Here is a 27,781-nt window from a genome sequence, read left to right as displayed (position 1 = left end):
CTGTAGATATCTATTAAATCCATTTGGTCTAGTGCTTCATTTAGAGTCTGTTTTTCCTTGCTAATTTTTTGTCTGGAGGATCTATCCAATTATGTCAGTGTGGTGTTGAAGTTCCCTGTTATGACTTTATTGCTATCAATTTCTCCTTTGAAGTCCTCCAAAAGATTTTTAATATATTTTGGTACTCCCATATTGGGTGCATATACGTTTTCCAAGGTTATATCTTCCTGTTAGATAGATTCTTTCATTATTATGCAGTGGCCTTCTTTGTGTCTACTTATGGTCTACATTTTCAAGTTTATCTTATTAGATATGATTAATGCTACATCAGCTTTTTTAAAAGTTCTGTTTGCTTGGAAGATTTTTTTCACCCTTCACTTTCAACCTATGTGAGTTTTTGTTGTGTGGTGGGTCTCTTGTAATCAACATATATGTGAGTCATGCTTTCTTATCCAATCAGCTACTTTGTGTCTTTTTATGGGAGCATTCAATCCATTTACATTTATGGTGATTATTGATATGTACTTATTTATTGCCATTTTTGTTTAGTGTGGTTCTTTTTTCCCTCCTATTGCTCCTGCCAATTACCGCAGTCCTTTAAACATTTCTTGTAGTGCTGGTTTGGTGCTAATGTATTCCCTTAGCCATTTTTTTTTTTTTTTTTTCTGGAAAGCTCTTTATTTGACCTTCTATTTTGAATGATATCTTTGCTGGATAGAGTGGTCTTGGATTAAGATCCTTGTTTTCATGACCTTCATCACTCATGCCATTTCCATCTGGCCTGTAGTATTTCTGGTGAGAATCAGCTGAGAGCCTAATGGGGGTTTCTTTGCAGGTAACCTGTTGATTATATCTTTTAGGATTCTCTCTTTGTCTTTAATTGTTGGCATTTTGATTAAAATGTGTCTTGGTGTGAGCCTGTTTGGGTTCTTCTTACTTGGGGCTCTCTGTGGTTCTTGACCTTGAATGCCTTCTTCCTTCACCAAATTAGGAAAGTTTTCTGTCACTATTTCTTCAAAATATTCCCAAACCCTTGCTCATTTTTTACTTTTTCAGGGACCCCTATGATGCGTATATTTTTATGTATCTAGTTTTCCCACAGTTCTCTTAAGCTGTCTTCCTGTTTTTTAATTGATTTTTTCTTTTGGTTTTCAGATTGGTTGATTTTTTTCTACCTTGTCTTCTTATTTACTGATCCAGTCCTCCACTTCCTCTACTCTGCTCTTTAGACCTTCCAATATGTTCTTTATTTCTCATATGTCATTCTTGATCTCTTCTTGGTTTCCAACTTACTGATTTTCAACATTTTTATGTCTTTACTCATAGTGCTCTTGTCTTTACACATGATGTTGAGCTTCCTCAAGATCATGGCTCTGAATTCTAGTTCTGTTAACTTGCTTATGTGCACCTCATTTATCTCATCTTTGGTAGATATCTCTCATTCTTTCTTTTGGGACTTGTTTCTTTGTTTCACCATTTTGACTACCTCAGTAGGCTTTGGAGTCTGCCAAATTTTTCCACTGGGTGGTGTTGTTCTCCTGTTTGTGGCCTCCTCTCCCTGATTTGGATGAGCATGGTAGGACCCATGTTAAACACCGTTGTCTAGTCTTACCTTCCTGGGAAGAGTTTCAAGCCCAGGATTGGTTCAGTTATTCTTTAGCTTTTTGCCTGGAGGTTATTAGTTGCAGTTACTTGAAGAGCCTTGGCTTCTCAGTTGAATGAAAAACTCCCTCAGGTGTTCAGAGTATGTGGATTTCCAGAGCGTGGGGCAGATGCTGGTTGTTAATGAGCCTCAATTTGCATTTCAATGGTTATCAGGTGGGTTTGAATCTCCAAGGGAGGGGCCACTGCCTCTCCCCAGGGCCTGGGAAGGAGTAAGATGACCACTGTCCTAAGTGGCTGCAACTCAGCAAAAGCTCTGAGCACCTTCCAAACCCCGAGTGTCCCCACACAGTTCCAGTCCAGTCTGCCCTGTTTCTGCTGGAGCCTAAGTTGAGAGGCTGTGACTATTTTATTCTCTGTCTCAGCTCTGTACTGTGGAGCAGCTTGGGAGTGTAAACCTGAGGGTGCTGCTCACAGCTCAGACTGCTGCCCTCCATGGGCTCCCAGCCCCCTCTTGCCCCTCTGCAATCCTACCAGGATTGAGTAGATGTCCCTGTTTATATGGTCCTCCAAGCTGCTTTTCTGTTGCTTTTCCTGAGGAGTTGTCTTTATTTTCATTGTAATTCCAGTTTGGTCCTAGGAGATGGTCTTTGTAGCTTCCATTCACTCCACCGACATTTTTCTGTTCATAACTATGCACCTTATGAAAATAAATGGTAACTTGTATGTAAAGTAGTTGGGGCTTGGTGGTTACTGAAAAAAATTCCAAAATCAATTCTTTTTACAAGTAATTTAAAGCATGGGTGGGGGCAGGATTGGGAAGAGGGTGTCAATGGGAGGAAAAAAAAAAACATCTGTAACAAAATAAATTAATAAAATATTATTTTTTGCAAACAAGGGTCTCTTAATAGACTACTCTATTCTCTCTAGCCTCTTTGCACAGAGGCTATACAGAGAATTTCCCGTGTGTATTACTGTTTTATAATAATATATCATCAATCTCCATCAAAGCCCTGTTTTCCCAATGTCAGTATATGGTGTAGAAGCATCTTCATGTCGTCCTGAGTTTGGCAGTGGAAAGGGGGAAATGGAGAAAAAGTATGTGCAAGGAACTTCAGAGCCTATGTCCTGTCCATGTCTAACCATGTCTGGAGAGAAAAGGAAGCAACAGTTAAGTTATCACTATGTCATCAGTAAAGGGGTTCTTGCATTCCTTCAAGGTAGAAATTAAGAGAGGAGGTGAAACAGATTCAAAAGAAGAGGTTTCCTGTAAACAAGGTGGTGGGGAAGAAGAAAAGGAAGGAGCTTGGTGCATCAAGGGAGCACACACAAATGAGGAATATGGGTCTGGTTTATTTAGGGCTAGGTTCTTCATTCAGGTGCTAAGCCGAGCTCTTTGCTTTCCAAGTTTCCTCCATGGGCTGGTATCCACTGGAATCGTCACAGAGCTGAGCACTTTGAAGAGCACTTGAAGAAAAAAATTAAACTTATCTAGGAGAGGCTTAGAAAATAACCAAAAAGGATTCTTATCCATTTAAGATAGGCTCAGCTTGTCTCAACAAAACATGGGGCAACTCAAATATGATGCTGAGAGAAAGAGGTTGTACACACATGCACTAATACTAAATGATTTCCTTTGTGGGAAGCGTAAAACAAGGCAAAAATTCAACTCTACAAGGACAGATGTGTGCATTGCCAGGAGTCAGGGGTGGGCATGGGACTGATTGCAGAGGTGGTAAGAAACTTTCTGGGGTAGTGGAAGGGTTCTAGACCTTGATGGATACTGTTGTATACATTAGCTAAAATTTCTCATCTGGATACAAAAGGTGAAGTGTTTTAGTATATGTAACTTATATCTCATTCAAGGTGATCTTAAATATAAAGAAAAGTTTCCAAACAGTGGACAAAAAAACAGTAATGTGGCTCCCTGAGGAGAGAAGCAAGAACAGCAGGTGTGCTTCAACATACATTCTCTCAGTTGCCTGCTCTCTTCATTGTCTCTTTCATACCTTCCCCCTACTCTATCCTGGTAGGGGTCTCTTTGCATCTCCACCCACATTTTATTGTCCATACAGTTTCTAAACTGAAGTTCTGGATCATATCCTTTCCCTGCTTAAACACTCTCCAGTTACTTCTTGTTACCCCACCTCAGGACTTTTACACTGGCTGTTCTCACAGCCTGAAGCTCTCTTTTCTTGGTCTCAGAAGTACTTTTTTGTCCTTTAGGTTTCAGCTTAAATGTCTGTAATCTCAAATAGTATCCCTAAACTTTGTATGGTTTCAATCATTTCTCTCTTTCACCATTTCTATTTTAATTACAACAAAGCCTTATTACACCCTTATCTTATTGATTGCTCCCCCCCCAACACACACCCTAAAGCTGGGCTCTGCCACTAATCATACTTGGCCATGGGGAGCTTGAAATAAGGACAGTCTGAATTGACACGTGCTCTAAGTATAAAATATACACACAGGATTCCACAGACTTAGCACACAGAGAAGAATGTAAAACATCTCATTAACAATTGCTTGCTGGGTAGCTAAGTTGATTAGAGCATCATCCCAATATGCCAAGATTGTGGGTTCAATCCCTGGTTGGGGCACATACAAGATGAAACCAATGAATGCATGAATGAGTAGGGTAGCAGTTCAATGTTTCTCTCTAAAATAAATCAATAGATTTAAAAATACAGTACATATAGTTAAAAAAATAATTGCTTGCATATATTAAAATAATATTATGGATTTGTAAAGCAATTATATAAACTGAGTAGCTTCAAAATGATGTCAAAGCTACCACCCCAGAGAAACTGCCTTGAATGTCTTACTCTTCCAATATTTGAATGTTAAAACTGGGCAAAATAACCCTTGATCTGAGTCTACAGCAGTGGATGCCAATTCAATGCCAAAAGGAGTCCTCAATTTGGAATGCAGTAATGGAAGAATGGTTTCATTCAGTTAAAAGAGCTAAATTGTGAAACTGCACAGCTGAGAGACAGCAGGATTTTTTTTTTCCCATCACTATTAATCATCATACTGTTGTCTGTGTCTATGAGTTGTTTGTTTTGTTGTTGCTGTTGTTTTTGCTTAATCCCTCCACTTTTTTCACCCAGTGCCCCAATCCCTCCTCTCCTCTGACAGCTGTCAGTCTGTATCTATGAGTCTGTTTCTATTTTGTTTGTTATTTTATTTTGTTCATTAGATTCCACATATAAGTGAAATCATATGGTACTTGTCTTTCTCTAAGTGGCTTGTTTTTCCTCCAGGTCAATTCAAGCAAAGGGTAAGATTTCATTCCTTTTCAAGGCCGAGTATTATTCCAATATTTTTTTTTACTCACTCACCTACAGGTGGACATGGACTGCTTCCAAATCTTGGCTTTTATAAGTAACTCTGCAATGAACATAGGAATGTAGATATTCTTTTGAATTAGTGTTTTGGGTTTCTTTGAATAAATTCCCAGAAGTAAAATCACTGGGTCATAAGGAAGTTCCATTTTTAATATTTAGAGGTAACTCCAGACTGCTTTCCACAGTGGTTGCACAACGTGCATTCCCACCAACAGTTAACTCGGGTTCTGTTTCTCCATATTCTTGCCATTTATTGTTTGTTGATTTATTAATGATAGCCATTCTGACAGGTGTGAGATGATACTTCATTGTTGTTTGAATATGCATTTGTCTGATGATTAGTGTCTGATGATCAAGCATCTTTTAATATGTCTATTGGCCATCTGTATGTCCTCTTTGAAGAAATGTCTATTTAGGCCATTCGCCCATTTTTTAATTTGATTTTTTGGTGTTAAGTTTTATACATTTTTTAAAATAAATCTTGGATATTTACTCCTTATTAGATGTATCGGAGAAATGTTCTCCCATTCAGTGCGTTGGCTTTTCATTTTGTTGATGGTTTTCTCTGCTCTGCGAAACTTTTTAGTTTGATGCTGTCCCATTTGTTTACTTTTATTTTTTCTTTTGTTTTCCTTGCCCAAGGAGATCAGAAAAAAAATATATATTTATGAGAAATGTCAGATTTTACTGCCTATGTCTTCTGCTAGGAGTTTTATGATTTCCAGTCTGACATTTAAACCTTTAATCCATTATGGATTTTTTTTTTTTCTTTATTGATTTTTTTTTTTTTTTTTAAGAGAGAGGAAGGGAGAAGGGAGAGAAAAAAACCAACGTGAGGGTGAAACATCGTTAGGCTACCTCCTGCACGCCCTATACCAGGGCATGAGCCCTGACTGGGAACCAAGCCAACAACTTTTAGGTGCACTGGATTATGCCCAATCAACTGAGCCACATTGACCAAAGTGAATTTATTCTTGTGTGTGGTATAAGAAGGTAGTCTAGTTTCACTTTTTGAAGTGTATTTGTGCAATTTGTCTAACACTATTTGTTGAATAAATTATTTTTACCCCATTTTATGTTCTTGCCTCCTCTGTCAAATATTAATTGACTAAGGAAGAGTGGGTATATTTTGGGGCTCTCTATTCTGTTCCATTTATCTATATGTCTGTTTTTATTCCAGTACCATGTTATTTTGATTACTATGGCTTTGTAGTATAGTTTGATATCAGGTAGCATAATTCCTCCAACTTTTTTTTTTTCTCAAGATTTTTGTGGCTACTTGGTGTCTTTTGTGGTTCTATAAACATTTTTTGATTATTTGTTCTAGTTCTGAGAAATATGCCATTAGTATCTTGATAGGATTTGCATTGCATCTATAGATTGTTTCTGGTAGTATGGACATTATAGTGATGTTAATTTCTCTTATCCCTAAACACAGTATTTACTTCCATTTATTTATATTTTCCTCAATTTCTTTTTCAGTATCTTATAATTTTTAAAGATAGGTCTTTTACATTATTTCTAGGTATTTTTTAAAATTTATCTTTATTATTGAAAGTATTACAGACCTATAGGGCAGTCCCTCTACAATGTCAAGTTCAAGGCTCACTCACTCACTCTGTTACATACAGACTCTAGGCCTCCTGGCCTTGGAGAAACACAAGAAAGATTTGTTGAATAAATAAATTAGTTGTGAAAAAGAGAACCTGAACTTTTTACCAAGTAGAGGTTGATTACTTCACTTATGTTTGGCAAAGATACTCCCCAGTACAAGATGCAGATGGCATCTTCCCCAGCCTTTGAAATCATTGCCTTGCTCTGGGATCTCTAGAATTCGGCCAATTGCTCAGACACCAAGACACGTATTTTTCCCTTTTTAAAAAATCATGGGGTACAAGCTGTTCAGGCCCAGGGAAGGGTGACACCTTCTGTTGAGACCAAGGTGAGCTGAGCTTCAGAGCACACTAGAGGAGGTATGGGGGTGGTGGGGAGGAGCTGAAATTGGTAGGGGAAGAAGCTCAGACTGACTTAGGTGACAAGGCGGGGTCTGGGCGGAGGGGCAGGGCTCAGGGTGCGGAGGAGGAACTACGGGTAGGGGAAGGATTCTTGCTGGAGGCTCTAGAGGTCTGGGACTGGGAGGTAGGTGCTGAGTGAGAGGGTAACGAAGAGCTGGCGAAAGCAGCTGGTAGGAAGAGCAGGACCTCAGTACTGAAAAGAAACAGGGCCCAAGGGGAGAAGCTGGTTAGCGGAAAGGGTTGGGGGATGTGACGGAGCGGAAGAGGAGGAGCCGAGGGAGGGGCGGGCTGAGGGAGGGCAACCAGGGGAATAAAAGCCTCAATAAGTGTGTAGTTCTCGCAGCATTAGGATCTCACTCTTAGCCTTTTCTATGGCCCGGCTCCTGCGTACCCAGCTGTTCCTGCTGGCCGCTCTGACCCTGGCCCTGGCCCAGGCAGTGAGCCCCACGGCAGGTGCAAGCCCCGACAAGCCTCGCTTGCTGGGCGGCCTGGCAGAGGCAGACGTGAACGAGGAGGGCGTGCAGCAGGCGCTCAACTTCGCCCTGAGCGAGTACAACAAAAAGAGCAATGACCTCTTCCGCAGCAGCGCCATACGGGTGGTGCACGCCCGGAAGCAGGTGCGTCCAGGGCTCTGGTGCTGGGGGCTGCTGGGCGGGTGCAAGGGCTGCAGGTCGGGAGGGCAACCGGGATGGAGGAGCCTGAGCCTCATGAGGGTTTGGCCCTCGTGAGGAGATCAGCCCAGCCACAATCACTGAACCCGCAGGAGGTTCAACCCGCTGGAGCTTCTCAGCCAGGCAGCTTCTCTCATCTTTCATGTGGCCCATAGACCCACCACAGACCTTCACAGGCTTATTCACCAGGCATGGCATTGGGTCGGGCACATTGGGTCTGTGCCCAGGCCTTCATTTGTTTTCAAGCACCAGCCCAGCAAGAAAGACAGGGGTTGGGGTCAGGGTCGATATACAGCCCGCTTTAGTTCCCTACCAGGCTCATGAGATTGTGTGTGTTAGCAGCTAAATGACAATAGGCAAAGAAAAACAAGAGGGCATGGTTGCCCTCTTGGATCTGCCACTGAAAGATTTTTTAAAACACTTTTATTCCTTTGGCATGATTTCAGATTTAGAACTCACTTGCAAAAATAGCACATAGAATCCCTGTAGATTCTTCACCCAGATTACTCAAAATGTTAAAATGTTGCCCTATTTACTTTATCCACTTCCCTCCCTCTCCACATGTGTGTGTGGGTACATCTATGCAGTTATTTCTCTGAACCACTTGAGAGTATATATTTTCTAAAAACAAGGGCATTTTCTTATATATGTAATCACCATACAATTTTGAAAATCAGGAATAAACATTGAAAAAATGATCTAATGCATAGACCTTATCACCAATCTGTGATTGTTCCACCAATGTTCTTTATAGCCAGGGGCACTCCAGAGTCATGCATTGCAGCCTCCTTAACCCTGGAGCCCCTGTCTGTTTTTTCATTACCTTGTCATTTATGGAGGGTCCAGCCAGTTTATGTTGCTCTGAGGTTTCCTCAGGGTAAGATTTGGGCCATGAAGAAGAGAATGTTCTCCGAGTCTCCTCTCAATAGGTGCCACTAAACCAACCTCTATGTCCTCTATGTGCAGTGGTATTTGGGGCCACAGGGCACTCCAAACATCTTCCCTGAGGAGGGGCCCTCACTACTCCCCTGGTCACTCTGCGGGTACCAGTAAACACAGAGGAGTCCTGGATATGGTCTCTGGTAGATGCTACTGCAGAGGGCCTTGCATAAGAATTCACGTGCAGAGATTCTGGAGGAAAGCCCCTGGAGCATTACTTCCCTCTATTAGTCGCATCTATGAATGAGACTTTGGGTTTTGAAGTCTCATTTTCCACTCTTAGATGGGCACTCCACCACCAGTAGTTAGAAGTAGTTGATGGTATGCTGGGGTAGAGAGGACCACACCTGACCTTGCCTCTGCCAGCCCGCCCTGAAGTTCTGTCCAGACAGGGAGGGAAGTCACTAGAATGGGAATGAAGGGAACCTCAGAAAGGCTACTGGACCTTGAGCTTTTCCTTGAAGGAAGGCTGGCATTTAGAACAGCTGGCCTGCATCCCATTGAAGAGGAGAACATAGCCACACAATAGCAAAGTGTGGTACTTGCTGCCTGCCAGTGTTTAGAGCCTGTTTTTACCTCCTCTTGAAACTTCAGATAGTGAGTCAAGATCAGACCCATTTCTTCTACAGCATTTGGCTTGCACTGTCCTCTTTGGATAAAAGATGCTCTTCCTGCTCCCCAGGTCCCCACCAGCCTGCTCCTCTCCAGTATGACACTAGTTTGGTGTCACAACTGATCAGCCCATGTGGAAAACTGACAACAGAGAGATCATAGGACTTGCTTGATGTCCAGTGTACAGAGTCTAGAGCCTAGTCTGGGCCCCTCATCTCGAGATTCTCCAAGTTTTCATGAGGTGTGTTTGGGGGATGCCTGTGTGAGGACAGGTTTTCTATAATCTCAAATATAAAAGACACAAGGTGTGTGACACACTTTAGAAGTGTTCCCATCACAAATAACACTTGTCCAGCGAGTGTGGCTCAGTGGTAGAGCACCGTCCCATGGACTGAGAGGTCCCAGTTTGATCCCTGGTCAGGGCACATGCAGGAGTTGTGCAGGAGATAGCCAATTGATATATCTCTCTCACAGTGATGTTTCTATCTCTCTCTCTCCCTTCCTCTCTCTCTCTCAAAATCAATAATAGTAATTTAAAAAGAACATATTAAAAGACACAAAGTAGCCTGGCCGGTGTTTCTCACTGGTTGAGCTTCAACCCATGCACCAAGAGGTCGCCGGTTTGATTTCCAGTCAGGGCACATGCCCAGGTTGTGGGCCCGATACCCAGTGAGGGGCATGCAGGAGGTGGACAGTCAGTGTTCTCTCTCATTGATGTTTCTATTTCTCCCTCTCCTATCCTCTCTCTCTAAAATCAATCAATAAATAAAAAAGACACAAAGTATGTGACACACTTTAGAAGTGTTCCCATCACAAATAACTCTTAAAAGTCAGACATTTCAGAGGCATCTTTTATTGGCCTTAAGCATACGTGTGTGTGTGTGTGTGTGTGTGTGTGTGTGTGTGTGTAAAGCAACTCATTTCCTACTGCTCAGTTAGGGTGTGAGTAAACCTGGTTACATGGAATGAGAGTCTCAATGGGCTGGATGTTACTAATAGGACTACAGCTTCAAGGTCATTATCATGTGAGTCTTCCTGAGATGGAACCAGCCTTAGCTCCAGCAGAACTGTCATTTTGTCTTAGTCCCTGCCCTGGTTCCTGGTGCTGGCACAGTTGATTTGGTGACACCCTGGCTGGCTCCCCAGAGCTGCATATTCAGCTCCTGGCAGAATTTTGATGTCTAACTCCACCTTCCATTTTCCTGCCTCTCTTCCCGCCAGGCTGTGTGGCACTCCTTGTCAGAGCTGCTCTGTAAACAACTTACAAGGAGGACCTAGGGCACATCAACTTTGGCAGCCATCAGAAGTGCCTCCTGGGTGCTGTCTCTGGCAACCCATGGATGCTGGCCCAATATGCAATAACAGGAAGGTAACTGTCCCTGTGTGACATGGGTAGGTGTTGAAAGCCAGTCTTACTCTTTTCATGCACAGGTTGTGGCTGGGCTGAATTACTTCTTGGATGTGGAAATCGGTCGAACCACATGTACCAAGTCCCAATCCAATTTGTCCAGCTGTCCCTTCCATGTCCAGCCGCACCTGAGGAAGGTATGTATGTACTTCATCTGGGCCAAGGATCAGGCATGCAGGGCAAAGGGATGGGGCTGTGCCATGGAGGTATGTTATGGGTGATACTGTGGCACGTGTGGAGTGTGTAGGTGTTGATGTGTGTGTGGGGGAAGAGTGCCAGTTTGTATATGCTGGTTCCTAATTAGAATTTATAAGGACATTTGAGCTGGACATTTGGGTACCATGGGGTTTGGGATTGTTGCCTGCTAACTGGAGGAATCACTTGTGGGGGGAGATAGGGCCCTTTAATCCCAACCTCAGCCATTGGAACAGATGAGAGGGAATTAGAGACCTATAAGGAAGAAGCTTTCCCATGCTGTCCTGCTCACTGAACACCAGCCTATCCCCTGGGCTTGACTGGTTCTTAGGATATCTCAGCCTCTGGGGAGACCTCCATCCTCTTGTCACCTCCTTAAACACACTGCCTCTTTCAGGAGGGTTTACTGGACCCAGATCCTTCCCTCTTAGTGCTAGCCCACTGGATGTGGAGGGAACTTGGCAGCATACCATACACCTTCTGGGGCTGTGTGGTACTGTGTGGGCTGCTCCTTAAAGGGCTGTGCTAGGGGTACAACAGTGTGGATTACTGCAGGGAAAGGGGACATGAAGCCACCTCCTGGACTTGGAGTGATGGGAGGGGTTACCAGGAGGCCACTGCTGAGTCCTGCATAGTCTTCTGGGACAAGGCAGGGTAGGGGGCTGAGAGTTCCACCAAACAACCAGAATTCCTCATCTGTGCTTCTGAGATCTCATGCTGGGCCATTTCCTTTTTAACTGTAACCCATGCTGACCATCTCTCTTGCTTCCCTTTTGCAGAAAGCACTCTGCTCTTTCCAGGTATACACTGTCCCCTGGTTGGGCAAGAGCACCATGATGAAGTCCACCTGCCAGGATGCATAGAAGACATGTGACAGGCTGGGCCATGCAGACTGCTTCTCACTTGCACCCCAACCCCTGGTAGAGTCCCCTCATGTAATGTCCCCAGGAGACAAATAGAGAAGACCTCTTGAGCATTGTTTGAACAGCTAAGTGGCTCTACCTTGTTTCTTTCTCTTGATTGCTTTCTAGATGCCTCTGTCCTTTGTGCAAATGTTCTGGTTCTACTTCACACAATAAAAAGTCACATCAGCTACTCCTTGAATTGTTCATTGTCTTGGGGATATACCTGAAGGGTTCAGACAGTTATTTGTGAAGAGCTCCTGTCCTGCTGGCTCTGGTGGGCAAAGCTGAGAATGAGAGCTGACACATACGGCCACAGTGAGCATGTTAGCGGAATATGCTGACCCTTTTTGGATGACTGAGTCATGGAGGGGGACTGAAAATCCAGGCTTTTGGTTGTGGTGGCTCTGATAATCTAAAAAGTAGGAAGGGATCTATGCTTCTGTCTCTGAAAACTTGGCTGCTATGTTTGAAAAGAAGTCAGACAGTGAGCAGAGCCTGGACAGTAGGAAGAGGTCAGATGGATCCCATAGCCCAAGGCCTCCCTCAGCAAGGTTCTGAAGAACCATAGGTTTTAGCCAGGTGTGGGAGCTCATCAGACCCCTGGGGCTGATGTGACTGCTGACGTTCCCTAGAGACTAAAGAAATAATGCTTTACATCTACTTTTCCACCCAATAGCCTACAGGCATCAGTGAGAAGTTTAAGACTACAAATATAGGTGTGTATGTATAACTGATTGGGGAAATGCCAGTCAGAATAAAAATAAATCAAGGTCAGATACAGGCTTGAGAAAGAAAGAGTTAAAGCAGCACCTTCTCTGATATGGTCCAGCAATCTGTTCTACAAGGATTTTAGTAATTTATACCCACCAGCCTGTTTGTGAGTCCCCAAGTGTTTGTGCCTTGTCTCATCTTAGCTGGCAGCAGAACCTGCTCACCCCAGACTTTAAGTAAAGGGCTTTGACATTAGAGAAGTGAAACAACTGCCCATAGCTGGAAGAGATTTGGGCCTGGGCCCTGTGGGAAAAAGGAGTGGTTCCTGGATTTAGGGATGACATACTTATGTTGGAAGATGGGGGATGGTATTGAAAAGCAGACTATAGAGAGTAATAGTGGCCTTGGCTGAAGGTTCCCCTACAGGGTCTTGAGGGAAAATCTTGATTTTAAAATAGCAACCAGCATCCAGGCACTGCAATGAAATGATGATTTCATGTAAACCCGTGACTTTGAAACACTTCCCATTTAATTCTGTCTTCTAATGGAAGTTGGAGGTGGAAGGATGAGGAGCAGTAAGAGGGTGGGGAAGGAGGATAGGAGCTGAGCACACAGCTCCATTCACCTGTGCCTCCTACACTTTGATCCCCTGCATCTGCTCCCTTCTCCTTCCATCATCCAGGCCTCCGGTTTTACAGCCCACAGCACAGGGATTCCAACGGGTACCACCACAGATAGGGGGCTGGTCTGTCGATATCTAGACTCTGGAGTTCTGAGTGAGTTCATGTAACCCAGAACACTCTGACCCAGACATCACTAAGACCAGTGTATCATGGCGAAGTGCAGCCCTGCAACTTTTACTGCCAATTTTACTTTGGTGTTTATTTTAAATGTAAATATAAGTGTATAATTTATATAAAATATTAATAGGCTTACACAGTGCCTGAGTGAATAATACATTTTAGATATTTTGTTATTGAGGTAATGATATATTTTGGTGGTTTAAAATATGGTCCCACACAGACAATAGTCTGGGGAAGGCAGGAGGGTGGTGAGAGTGGGGAGGAGGGGGTCAATGGGGGAAAAAAGAGGGAACATGAAAATAAAAATTAATTAATTAAATTAAATATGATCCCATATTTTATTTGCATTGAGAGGTGGGGTCTGTGAGCTGCCTCCTGACTCAGTGTGCTTGTGACTGTGTCAACCAAAAACTTCAGAAAAAGTGACCCTGCAACCTAGATGGGGTCAAGGAAGAACCCAGTGCTTCTACCAAAATCTCGGGCACCTGCCCCAGGTATAAAGCCAGTATCCATGAAAGGGCCCCACTTCTCAAGACCACCATGCTGGAGAGGTTCTTGCTGATGTCCACTTAACAGCCCCATCTGAGGGGCCAAAGCGGGCATTAGCTACCAGCCACTTTAGTGGGCCACCATGAATGTCCAGCTTAACTGAGTTCTCAGTGACTGCAACTCCACTGTCATCTCACTGCAGTCACATGAGAGCCTACATAAGAATTGTCTACCTGCTCCCTCCTTGAATTTCTGGTCCACAGAATTATAAGCAAGAGGAAATGGTTATACTACACCTCCAAGTGTTAAGGTGACTCATTACACAGCAGTGGTGTCTGGGACATACTGTGTGTGTGTGTGTGTGTGTGTGTGCGTGTGTGTGTCCCTGCATACACAGTAGAAGCCAGATGGCCTGGGTGACACTTCCACTGGCTGTATAACCTGGGCAATCTCCTTACTCTCAGTGAGCCCCACTTGTCATCAGTAAGGGGACAGTATGCACCCTTTTCTTTTCCACTTGTTCCAATCTGTAAAGCACCAACAACAGTGCAGTTTGTTACATAAATAGATATTATTCCAGTCAGAATGTTAACATATTTTTATATGGTGTTCCATAAGGGCTACATTTTACTTTTTCAAATGTTATTAGTCACTATATTTTTTTTTACCTGTGAGGTTTCCAAGAACTCTTTCAAAAGGCCATCATTGCTCTGGCCAGTTTGGATCAATAGTTAGAGTGTTGGCCCATGGCCAAACTGTCACAGGTTTGGTTCCAATCAAGGGCACATGTCTCGGTTTTGGTTTGCTCCCTGACCATGCAGGAGGTAACCAATTATTGCATCTCTCGCACATCGATATTTGTCTCTCTCTCTCTCCCCCACTCACCCCCACTCTATCTGAAGATAAATGGAAAAATATCCTTGGGTGAGGATTAAAAAAAAAAAAAAGGCCATCATTTGTACAGCAAATTCCAATAGTATTATAGGTCAGCTTCTCCATTTGTCCTAAATCTAGCTGGGTTTATTTTTCTGTGCCAACTACTTCATTTAAAATATATTGTGTTGACTTCTGATTAAGATAGCTGCATAGATAAACATGGCACTTGCCTCCTTCCACAACCACATCAAAATTACAACCAAACTACAGGAAAAAAACGTTATGCAGAACTACCTGAAATCGAGCTGAACGGAAGTCTTACAGCCAAGAAATTAAAAAAAGAAGCAACTCTGAGACTGGTCCCACACCCAAGTGTGGCAGATAAAAAATCAGGAGGGATACCCTGGCTGTGAAGGTCCTTCCTGAGGAGTGAGGGGTCCCTATCCACACCAGGCCCCCAGCTCAGGGAGAGAAATCCCCATAACTTCTGGCTATAAACACCAACAGGAAATAACAGTGAGGCTACTGGAGTCCCAGGCAGCTCCTCTTAAAGAGCCCATGAATAGACCTATTTGACTTGCTCCTTCCAGGTTCCATCACTGGGGAGGCAGATTGAAAGGCACCTGAGACATACAGTGAAGAACTGATTTCATTGGGGTGAGAACTGGAGAGGCAGCTTTTTCCCAGAAAGACTTACTGGCAGAGCTGTGTCTTTGATGAACGCTTCTCCCATGGAACCAGCAGACAGGCACCATATATGGGACTCCAGCAATCTGGCTCACACTGCTTGTCCTACCCTGATGATTCCCTGAGGCCCTACCCCATCAAACTTTTAGACCCATTCAAGCTGTTTCCAGTGGCTTTACCATAGGATTGGCCTGTCTTGGCTCCTGTCTCAGATTTTTCTAAATTCTCAAATAAGCAGCATCTGGCCTCAGCCCCATACCTCTCACTAAATAGCCCCAGGCCTGGCACTAGAAGCAGCTAGCATTGGTTCACACCTTGGCTTTGCCTGGGTACCTTCAAACCCAGCACAAGAAGCAGTTATCTGCAAATCACTTTGTAGCTTATTCCTGGTGGCTCCAGCTAGAACACAGGCAGTGGCTGACCTTGGACTGGGTCTCCTGGGAGGACCCAACGCCAGCACACCCAGTAGATAGCTTCAGACCATGACAAAGCACCACCACCCAACCACCTCCACAAGTGACACTCTCAAGAAGTGGACTCAGGGAGTATCTGAAGTAAGGCTTGCTCCATGTGGTGGGCCCCTGCACAGCTGGGTAGTCTGAGGTAAGTGCTAAATGGACATAGCCAGTCCTTACAGCTGATTATGCTTAGTAAATCTATCACATTGAAGTGCCTACAGTAATCAAGACTCATTTACAAGAGAAGAGTGAACAGTCCATATGAGGGGTCCAAACTACACCTTGAGGACCCAGCTGGGGTGATCAGGGAGGTTGTGCCACTGGACCCTACAGGCCACTTACTATAATAGACCACCCTATGAAATCTAGGAGACATAGCAACTCTACCTAATACATAAAAACAAATACAGGCAGGCAGCAAAAATGAGGAGACAAAGAAATGTGTTGTAAATGAAAGAACAGAACAAAACTCTGGGAAAAGTACTAAACAAAATAGAGATAAGCAATCTAATACATGCAGAGTTCAAAACACTGGTTATAAAGATGCTCAAGAAAATTAATGAGGACCTCAACAGCATACAAATGGACCAGTCAGAAATGAAGGAAGCACTAACTGAAATAAAGAATAATTTACAGGGGATCAATATCAAGCCAAGAAGCAAACCATTGATTTGGAATATGAGGACACCAAAAACACCCAATCATAACAGCAAAAAGAAAAGAAAATTTAAATGAGGATAGTGTAAGGAGAATCTGGGACAACTTCAAAAACACCAACATTTGCATCATGGGGTTGCCAGAAAAAGAAGAGAGAGAGAGAGAGAGACAGTGCAAAAAATTGAAAACATATTTGTTTTCATAACAGAAAACTTTCCTAACTTGGTGAAGAAAATAGACATACAAGTCCAGAAACTGTAGAGAGTATTAAACAAGATGAACCCAAAGAGAACCACATCATCATCAAAATGCAAAAGGTTAAAGAAAAAGAGAGAATTGTAAAAGCAGCAAGAGAAAAGCAGTTATGTACCCACAAAGGAGATCCCATAAGACAGTCAGCCAATTTCTCAGAAGAAACTTTGCAGACCAGAAAGGAGTGGCAAGAAATATTCAAAGTAATGAAAATCAAGGACCTACAACCAAGATGACTCTATCCTGTAAAGCTATCATTTAGAATGATGGACATATAAAGAATTTCCCAGACAAGAAAAAGCTAAAGAAGTTCATCACCAAACTAGTATTATGTGAAATGTTGATGAAGAAGATAAAAAACATGAACAATAAGATGACAATAAATACATCTCTATCAAAACTGAATCTACAAACAAAATAAACAAGCACAATAGAAACAGACTCATAGATACAGAGAACTTTCTGTTGTTTGCCAGATGGGAAGAGGGTTGAAATACAGACAAAAAAAGGTGAAGGAATTAATATGTACAAATTGATTGGTAGACTGACAAATTTCAAAGGGAAGTGGGGATGGGGGCAGGAAGAGATAAACCAAAGAACTTATATGCATATATGCATAACCAATGTACACAGGCAATAGTGTGGGGAGTAGGACTGGTAATGAGGGATCAATGGGTAAAGAGGGCATCAGCAATACTTTCTACAATAAAGATAAGTTTTAAAAACTAAGAAAAATGATGGCAGAGTAAATGGAAACTACACAAACCATCTCCCAGGACCAAACTGGAATTACACCTAAAATAAAGACAAATTGTCAGGAAAATCAACAGAAAAGCAGCTGGAGAGGAACCATATAACCAGGGGCAGAAACAGGACACTAAATCGAGCCTGGTAGAAACTACAGAGGCACAAGTGGGCATGCCAGGAGCCCACAGACAACAGCTGTTTTAGCTGTGAACAGGTCTCTTGGGGTTAAAACTCCAAGCCAGATGCACAGTGCAGAGGGCTGAGACAGGGCACTAAATTAGCTACAGCCACTCACCTTGGGTTCCAGCAGAGGAAGGGTGGACTGTACTGGAACTGTGTGGAGACTCCAGAGCTTGAAGAGCTGGGAGGGCAATGAAAGTCTTGTGTTGAATCACTTGCTCACAGGACAGTAGCCATATTACTCAAAGAGTCACTTCCCAGAGACCCACGGAGAAGAAACCACCTCATCTCTCAAGAATTTAACACCACCAATCCAGGCCAGAGAAATGCAAAGTGAGGCTTATTAAGAGCCAGCAAAGATCTGCTCCACCAGCTGGAAATCCTCTTACCCTGAATGCCTGAGAGACATTTTCATTCTGTTGAGGGCTACAACCCAAGGCTCATTAAGTAATTGAGACTAATAGCCTCCAGGAAAAAAGCTAGAGAATAACTGAACATTTCCTGGGCTTGTAAATCTACCCTGGGAAATACGACTTGACAGTGGTGTTTAACGTGCGTCCTCCCACACTCACCCAAACCCAGTAGCAGGAGACACAACCAGCAGAACACCAACAAACACAGGAAAAATTTGGCAGGATCCAAAATCCACTGAGATAGCCAAAATGACTAAACAAATCCCACATGAAAGAACAAGAGAACTCTACTGAAGAAGAGATAAATGAAATGCAGTTAAGCAAGTTTTCATAGGTAGATTTCAGAGTGATGATAATGGGGAAGCTAAACAGCATGAGTAAAGAGCTCAACAGCATGAGTAAAAATATAGAAACACTGAAAACCAACCAATTGGGCCCAGCCAATGTGACTCAGTGGTTGAGTGTCAACCCATGCATCCAGAGGTTGGAGGTTCAATTCCCAGATAGGGCATATGCCCAGGTTGTTGGCCTGATACACAGTAGGAAGCATGCAGAAGGCAGCCAATTGATGTTCGCTCATCGATGTTTCCATCTTTCTCTCCCTCTCCCTTCTGCTCTCTCTACAATCAATAAAGAAAACAAAATTATTCACCATGACTAAGTGGGATGCATCCCTGGGATGCAAGGATGGTACAATATTTACAAATCAATAAATGTGATACATCCCATAAACAAAATAAAAGATAAAAAACATATGTCAATAGACACTGAAAAAGCATTTGACAAAATCCAGCCCCCATTTCTGATAAAAACACTCAGCAATGTGGGAATAGAGGGATCATATCTCAGAAGAATAAAAGCCATATATAAAAAATCTACAGGCAATATCATACTCAATGGACAAAAACTAAAAGCACGTCCCAGGAATAAGCCAGGGATGCCCATTTTTGCCAATATTATTTAACTTGAACAGGCCAATAACAGCTAATATACTAGAAGTCTTAGCCACAGCAATTGAAAAAGAAGAAAAAATAAAAGGGATCCAAATCAGAAGGAAGAAGTGAAACTGTCACTATTTGCCAATAATATGATATTGTACATAGAAAACCCTAAAGATTCCATCAAAAATCTACTAGATTTGCCCTGGCCAGTTTGGCTTAGCGGTTAGAGCGTTGGCCTGTGATCCGAAGAAACCCGGGTTCGGTCCCCGCTAAGGGCATGTACTTCAGTTGTAGTTTGTCCCTGGCCCTGGTTGGGTCGTGTGGGTGGCAACCACTTGATGTGTCCCTTTCACGTTAATGTTTCTCTCTCACACTCTCCCTCCCACTCTATCTGAACAAAATATTAAAAAATATCTTCGAATGAGGATAAAAAAATAAAAAATAAAAAAATATACTAGATTTAATAAATGATTTTGGCAAAGTAGCAGGTTACAAAGTTAACATCCAGAAATTGATGGCATTCTTATACACTACAATGAACACTCAGAAATGGAAATTTTAAAAGCAATCTCATTTACCATTGCAACAACAAAATACCAAGGAATAAAATTAACTAAGGAGGTGAAAGACCTATTCTCAGAAAACTACAAGACATTAAAACAAACAAACAAACAAAAAAACATAGAGGAAGATATAAAATAGTGGAAACATACCATATTCAGGGATCTGAAAAATCAACATCACTAAGATAGCTATACTACCAAAGCAATCTACAGATTCAGTGCAATCCCTATTAAAGTACCAAAGGCATATTTCACAGATCTAGAGCAAATACTCCAAAGGTTTATATGGAATCATAAAAGATCCTGAATAGCAACAGCAGTTTTGATAAAGAAAAAAAAAATAAAAAATGGGTCGGATTACAATTCCAGATGTGAAGTTATACTACAAAGCCATCATAATAAAAACAACCTGATACTAGCACAAGAACAGACATATAAATTAATAGAACAAAACAGAGAACTCAGATATCAACCCAAGACAGTATGCAAAATTAATATTTGGTAAAGGAGGTAAAAATATACAATGGAGAAAGACAGTATATTCAATAAATCATTTTGGGAAAATCAGACAGTTATATGCAAAAAAATAAAACTAGAGAGAAAAAAATGGCGGTGGAGTGAATGAAAGCTACACAGACCATCTCCCAGGACCAAACTGGAATTACAACGAAAATAAAGACAAATTGTCAGGAAGGGGCAACTGAAAGGCAGCTTGGAGGACCATGTAACCAGGGACACTGACCCAATCCTGGTAGGCTTGCAAAAACGTGAGAGGGGGCTGTGAGCCCATGATCTACAGCGGCCTGGGCTGGGACATGCTGCAGCCTCAGCTGGGACCAGCGGCCTCAGCTGGGACCAGCTGTTGCCTTGGCTGGGTCCTGGGTCTTGTAACCTCGGCTGGGTGCTATACCCTCAGCTGAGAGATGCCGCAGCCTTGGCCGCCCTTAGCAGGGAACGGCGGCCTCAGGTTAAAGTCCCAGGTGGCTCCACAATGCAGAGCCCGGACAGAGGCTCAATTGGCAGCAGCAACTCACGTTGGGCTCCGGCAGAGGGAGGGCATACTGGACTGGAACTGTATGGGGACACTCGGGGTTTGGAGGGCACTCAGAGCTTTTTCTGAGTGCAGCCACGCAGGACTGTGGTCATCTCACTCCTTCCCAGGGACCTGGGGAGAGGTAGTGGCACCTCCCTCAGAGATTCAACCACACCCGGTGGCCATTGAAATGAGAATTGAGGCCCATTAACAACCAGCATCTGCCCCACCCTCGGGAAATCCTCTTACACTGAGCACCTGAGGGAGTTTTTCATTCAACTCAGAAACCAAGGTCCTTCATAGACTCCAGGCAAAAAATCTAGAGGACAACCACCATTCCCTGGGCTAGCAACTCTAACCAGGAAAGTTAAGACTTGAAAGTGGTGTTTAAAGTGGGTCCTACCTGCCTCATCCAAACGCAGGAGAGGTAGTCACCAACAGCAGAACACCAACACCCACGGGGAAAATTTGGCAGACTCCAAAGCCCACTGTGATAGCCAAAATGATGAAAAACAGAAACAAAAGCCATACAAAAAAGCAAAAGACCTCTACCGAAGATGAGATAAATGAGGTGCAGTTAAGCAAGTTAACAGAACTACAATTCAGAGCCATGATCTTGAGGAAGCTCAACAGCATGTGTAAGGACATGAGCACCATGAATAAAGATATAAAACTGTTGAAAATCAACCAGCTTGAAATTAAAAAACCACCAAGAAGAAATGATGAATGACATATCAAAATAAAAAACACATTGGAAAGTCTAAAGGGCAGAGTAGAGAAAGCTGAGGACAGGATCAGTAAATTAGAAGATAGGGTAGAAAAAAAATCAACAAATCAGAAAACCAAAAGGAAAAAACAACTCAAAAACAGGAAAACAGCTTAAGAGAACTATGAGACAACTGGAAATGTAATAACATTCACATCATAGGAGTTCTGAAGTAGAAGAAAATGAGCAAGGGTTAGAGAATATATTTTAAGAAATAGTGACAGAAAACTTTCCTAATTTGGTGAAGGAAGAAGGCATTCAAGTTCAAAAAGCACAGAGAGGACCAAGTAAGAAAAACCAAAATAGGCCCATACCAAGACACATAGTAAACAGAGTGCCAAAAATTCAAGACAAAGAGAAAATCTTACAAGCAGCAAGAGATAAGCAACAAGTTACCTACAATAGAAACCCCATAAGACTCTCAGCTGACTTCTCAACAGAAATACTATAGGTCAGAAGGGAATGGCAAGAGGTAATGAAGGTCATGAAAAACAAGGATCTAAATCCAAGACTACTCTACCCAGCAAGGCTATCATTCAAAATAGAAGGTCAAATAAAGAGCTTCTCAGACAAAAAAAGGCTAAGAGAATACATTAGAACCAAACCAGCCCTGAAAAAAAAATTTTAGAAGGACTGCTGTAATTAGCAGGAGAAATGGGAAGACAAATGGAACCACACTAAACAAAAATGGCAATAAATAAGTACAAATCAATAATCACTTTATTTATTTATTTATTTATTATTATTTTTTTAATCCTCACCCGAGGATATTTTTCCATTTTTTGTACAGATAGAGTGGGAGGGAGAGAGAGGAAGGGAGAGAGAGAGAGAAACATCGACGTGAAGGGACACATCGAGTGGCTGCCACCCACACGACCAACCAGGGCCGGGGACAAACTGCAACCGAAGTACGTGCCCTTAGTGGGAACCGAACCCGGGTCTCTCCGGACCGCAGGTCGACACTCTAACCGCTGAGCCAAACTGGCCAGGGCAATAATCACTTTAAATGTAAATGGATTGAATGCTCTGATAAAAAGAAACAGAGTAGCTGATTGGATAAAAAAGCATGACTCATCTATATGTTGTTTACAAGAGATCCACCTCCCAACAAAAGACTCACATAGGTTGAAAGTGAAGGGATGGAAAAAGATCTTCCAAGCAAACGGAGAGCAAAAAAACAGCTGGGGTAGCAATATTCATATCTGATAAAATAGATTTCAAAATGAAGGCCATGACTAGAGACAAAGAAGGCCACTACATAATATTGAAAGAATCTATCAAACAAGGAGATATAACCTTCATAAAAATATATACACCCATTATAGGAGCACCAAAATATATTAAATATCTTCTGGAGGACTTCAAAGGAAAAAATCGATAGCAATATAATCATAGCAGGGGAGTTCAACACCCTACTAACATCACTGGATAGATCCTCTAGACAAAAAATTAGCAAGGAAACAACTCTAAATGAAGCACTAGACTAAAAGGATTTAATAGATATCTATAGAGAATTATACCCCAAAACTACAAAATTCACATTCTTCTTAAGTACACATGGGACATTCTCAAAGATAGACCACATATTAGGACACAAACTAAGTCTCTACAAGTTCAAAAAGACTGAAATTATATCAAGCATCTTCTCAGATCACAAAGGCGTGAAACTAGAAATCAATTGCAACAAGAACATGCAAGGGCATTTGAACACATGGAAGCTAAACAGCATGTTATTAAACAATGAATGGGTTACCAAGGGGATCAAGGAAGAAATTAAAAACTTCCTGGAAACCAATTAAAATGAAGACACAACAACACAAAATCTATGGGATGCAGCAAAAACAGTTCTGAGAGGGAAGTTCATAGCACTACAGGCCTACCTCAAAAAACAAGACAAATCTCTAATAGACTATCTAACCTCACAACTTAAAGAACCAGAGAGCAAACAAAAGAACAAAATCCTAAGCAATTAGAAGGCCATATATAATAAAGTCCATGTATGAAAGACCTACAGCTAACATCATACTCAATGGGCAAAAATTAAAAGCATTTCCCTTAAGAACAGAAACAAGGGAAGGATGCTCACTTTCACCACTCCTATTTAACATAGTACTGGAAGACTTAGCCACAGCAATCAGACAGGAAGAAAAAATAAAAGTGATCCAAATTGGAAAGGAGGAAGAGAAACTGTTATTATTCGCAGATGCCATGATACTATACATAGAAAACACCAAAGACTCCATAAAAAATTTACTAGACTTAATAAATGAATTTGGAAAAGTAGCAGGATACAAAATTAACATCAAGAAATTGATGGCATTCTTATATACCAATGATGAACTCACAGAAAGAGAAACTAAGAAAACAATTACATTTACCATAGTGGCAAAAAAATTAAGATACCTAGGAATAAACTTAACCAAAGAAATAAAGGACCTATTCACAGAAAACTACAGGTCATTGAAAAAGAAATAGAGGAAGATATAAAAAAAGTGGAAGCACATATATTCTGTTCATGGATTGGAAGAATTAACATCATTAAAATGTCCATACTACCCAAAGTAATCTATAGATTTAATGCAATTCCCATTAAAATACCAATGGCATACTTCACAGAATTACAACAACTACTTCAAAAGTTCATATGGAACCAAAAAAGACCTCCAATAGCTACAGCAATCTTGAAAAAGAAGAACAAAGTTGGAGGGATCACAATACCAGATTTCAGGTTATACTACAAAGCCACTATAATCAAAACAGCATGGTACTGGCACAAGAATAGGCATATAGACCAGTGGAAGAAAACAGAGAACCCATAAATGGACCCAAAGCAATATGCTCAATTAGTATTTGATAAAGGTGGCAAGAGCATACAGTGGAGTAAGGACAGCCTCTTTAATAAACGGTGTTGGGAAAATTAGACAGCTACATGCAGAAAAATGAAACTAGACCATCAACTTACACCCTACACAAGAATAAACTTAAAATGAATAAAAGACTTAAATGTGCTCATGTATCCATAAAAATTCTAGAAGAAACTGTGGTCAACAAAATTTTAGACATCATATGCAGCAGAATTTTCACGGATACATCACCCAAGGCAATAGAAACAAAAGAGAAACTGAACATATAGGTCTACATCAAACACAAAAGCTTCTGCACAGTGAAAGATACAATCATCAAAACAGAAAGGCTACCCACTTTATGGGAGAGCATAATTGCCAATGATATATCAGATAAGGGGTTAATTCCCAATATATATAGAGTACTCATACAACTCAAGAAAAGGAAGACAAAGCAGTCAATGTAAAAATTGGCATAGGAACTCAATAGACACCTTTCCAAACAGGACATACAGGAGACATATGAAGAAATGCTCAACATCACTAATCATCAGAGAGATGCAAATTAAAACAACAATGAGGAATCATCTCACACATGTTAGAATGGCCGCCATCAACAAATCATCCAACAACAAGTGTTGGCGAAGGTGTGGAGAAAGGATACTCAAGTACACTGCTGGTGGGAACGCAGACTGGTGCAGCCACTATGGAAAACAATATGGTGTTACCTCAAAAAATTAAAAATTGAACTTCCATTTGACCCAGTGATCCCACTTCTAGGAATATACCATAAGAAGCCTGAAACACCCATCAGAAAGAATATATGTACCCCCATGTTTGTAACAGAACTATTTACAATAGCTAAGATCTGGAAACAGCCCAAGTGTCCATCAGTAGACAAATGGATAAAAAAAACAGTGGTACATATACACAATGGAGTACTATGCAGCTGTAAGAAAGAAAGATCTCTTATCCTTTGAGACTACATGGAGGGACCTGGAAAGTATCATCCTAAGTGAAACAAGCCAAGCATAGAAGGACAAATATCGTATGATCTCACTTATTTGTGGAATATAATGAACATAACCATCTGAGGAATGGGGTAGTCTCAGAGTCGTGGAAGTGGGGTACAGACTGACAATCCCCGGAAGAGTGGGTGTTGTGAGAGAGATAAACCGCAGAACGTATATGCATGTATGCATGAACCATGGAAATGGACAACAAAGCTGGGGACAGGGTAGGGAGGGAGGGGGGATTAGGGAAGTTAAAAGGAGAAACATCTGTAACAAAAATAAATTAATAATAAATAAATAAATAAATAAATAAATACTAGGCCACCAACTTACACCATACACTAGAATAAACTCAAAATGGATAAAATACTTAAATGTAACCCATGAAACTAAAAATCCTAGATGAAAATGTAGGCAGAATAATCTCAGACATCACATAGTGGAGTTTTCACTGATACATCACCTGGGGAAAGATAAACAAAGTAAAATTAATAAATGGAACTACATTAAACTTAAAAGTTTCTGCATGGCAAAAGAAACCAGCATCAAAATGAAAATGGAACCCACTTTCTGGGAGAACATATTTGCCAATGATGCATCAGATAAGGGGTTAATATACAAATATATAGAGTACTCATACCACTCCACAAATGGATGGCACACAATCCAGTTAAAAATCAACAGTTTATCTGAATAGATACTTCTTCAAATAGGACATACAACTGGCCAGGAGTCATGTAAAAAATGCTCAACCTCTCTAATCATCAGAGAGATGCACATTAAAATGACTATGAGATATCACCTTACATCTGCTGGAATGGCAGTCATCAACAAATCCCCAGACAACAAATGCTGGTGAGGATGTGAAGAAAAGGGTACTCTGGCACACTGCAGTGGGAATGTAGACTGTTGTAGCCACTCTGGAAAGCAATATGGTGCTTCTTCAAAAAATTAAAAATTTAATTGCCATTTGACCCAGTGATCCCACTTCTTGGAATATATCCTAAGAAGCCTGAAACACCAATCAGGAAGAATATATGCACCCTTATGTTCATAGCAGCACTATTTACAATAACTAAGATGTGGAAACAACCCAAGTGCCCATCAGTAGATAAGTGGATTAAAATCTGTGGTACATATACACAATAGAATACTATGCATTTGTAAGATAGAGAGATTTCTTACCCTTGAGACCACATGCAGAGACCTGGAGAGTAATATGCTGAGTGAAACAAGCCAGTCAGAGAAAGACAAGTACCACATAATCTCACTTATTTGTGGAAAATAGTGAACAAAATAAGCTGTCAACCAAAAGATATTCAAAATCATGGAAGTAGAGAACAGACTGACAGAGGAATAGAGGCTGGGAGGGGTGGGAGGAGAAACCAAAGTACTTACATGCATATATGCACAACCAATCAACAAGGGCACTAGACTGGGGAAAGCAGGAGGTGGATAGGAGCAGAAAGGAGGGGGTCAATGAGATAAAAAGGGGGACATCTGTAGTACTTTCAAAATTTAAAAAAATAATAAAATAAAACAAAACAAAACAAAAACAGGGGAAATGAAACAAACAAACAAACAAACAAAAAACCTTGGATCTGCTCTTTATGGTGCTCATTGGATTTTTATTTATTGTAGTTGGATGTGGCCCCTTGGATGTGGATCCCTGTCCTCTTGGGTAGTTCTCTGGGGTAGGTCAATGTGAATCACTGTCCCTTCCTGGTCCTTAGCCTTCTGGCTGGAACCCTCCAGGGTGTGGTCTCAGGTATCCTATGAACTGGGTTTCCCTAACCCTGAGGCCGGGTCACCTTCAGGGCTAGCCACTTGTATATATTTCTTCTGGCCTGCTTTACTTTCCCCCATGGCACTGGGCTGTTGGGGCATCGGGTCTTGTCAGGGTGGTTTACTCAGATTTGTGTTGAGTGTGCTACCTGGAGCTTGCAGGAGAGACAGGTAGATTCTTCCTCTCCTTCCAATGCCTCAGTTCTGCCTAGGTTGCTGGTGTCCCACCCCAAGCAGACGAGAATAAAAAAAAAAAAAAAAGAAAAAGAAAAAGAGGGAGGGGGATAATTTAAAAAAAGAATTAAGAAAGAAAGAAAGAAATGCCTTGCTTGACTCTTTAATCGTTCAGCAAGACTGGCTTATGCTGGGCAGGGCTACTGCACAGGCTCCCACCTGGCCAGATGTTTGAATTCCCAAAGTGTCAGTCCCTGCTGCTAGGGTGCAGATTTCCTGCCCTGTGCTGTTCTTCAGGGTTGGGGTTCTACTCAAGCTTCCTCCCAGAAAGAAGTCTGAATCCCCAGCCCATCAAGTACTGCCTCTGTGGTGCCAATCTTCAGACAGAGCTGTTCCCCAGGTGTGGGAGGGGAGCCTGAGGTGGGAAGAAATGGAGCTCTTTCCCCAGTCACCACATGGGCTCCCCTTCTCTTCTCTGTTGGTCTCCTTTGGGTATCTATATGTGGTGCTTTCCAAAGGGTCTGGAGCTGCACCATTGCCTGCACCTTCCCTCCTTCTTCTAAGCTGAACCAGCCCATGCAGCTGCGAAAGTTCACTCGCCTACTTTGTAGTCTCCTCCTCTCTCCTCTCCATGGCCTCCTTGCTCACAGTATTTTCATTCAGCTATTTTCAGGTGGTTTTTCAAGTTAAATG

The 27,781-nt window shown here is 41.9% G+C and overlaps 1 protein-coding gene across 1 annotated transcript; it reads left to right on the top strand.

Annotated features, from left to right (window-relative positions):
• Window positions 1–7,260: 7,260 nt before the first annotated feature.
• On the top strand, window positions 7,261–11,887 carry LOC118618730 (cystatin-C-like). The gene is made up of 3 exons (XM_036245163.1): window positions 7,261–7,584; window positions 10,621–10,734; window positions 11,572–11,887. The coding sequence occupies exons 1-3, from the start codon at window positions 7,339–7,341 to the stop codon at window positions 11,653–11,655; spliced, it is 444 nt and encodes a 147-aa protein (XP_036101056.1). The 5' UTR covers window positions 7,261–7,338; the 3' UTR covers window positions 11,656–11,887.
• The last annotated feature ends 15,894 nt before the right edge of the window (window positions 11,888–27,781 follow it).

This window comes from Molossus molossus, unplaced genomic scaffold (assembly GCF_014108415.1).
Source record: "Molossus molossus isolate mMolMol1 unplaced genomic scaffold, mMolMol1.p scaffold_m16_p_6, whole genome shotgun sequence".
Lineage (NCBI taxonomy): Eukaryota > Metazoa > Chordata > Mammalia > Chiroptera > Molossidae > Molossus > Molossus molossus.
Note: the sequence above shows the minus strand (reverse complement) of the source record. Positions and strands in the feature narration are given on the sequence as shown.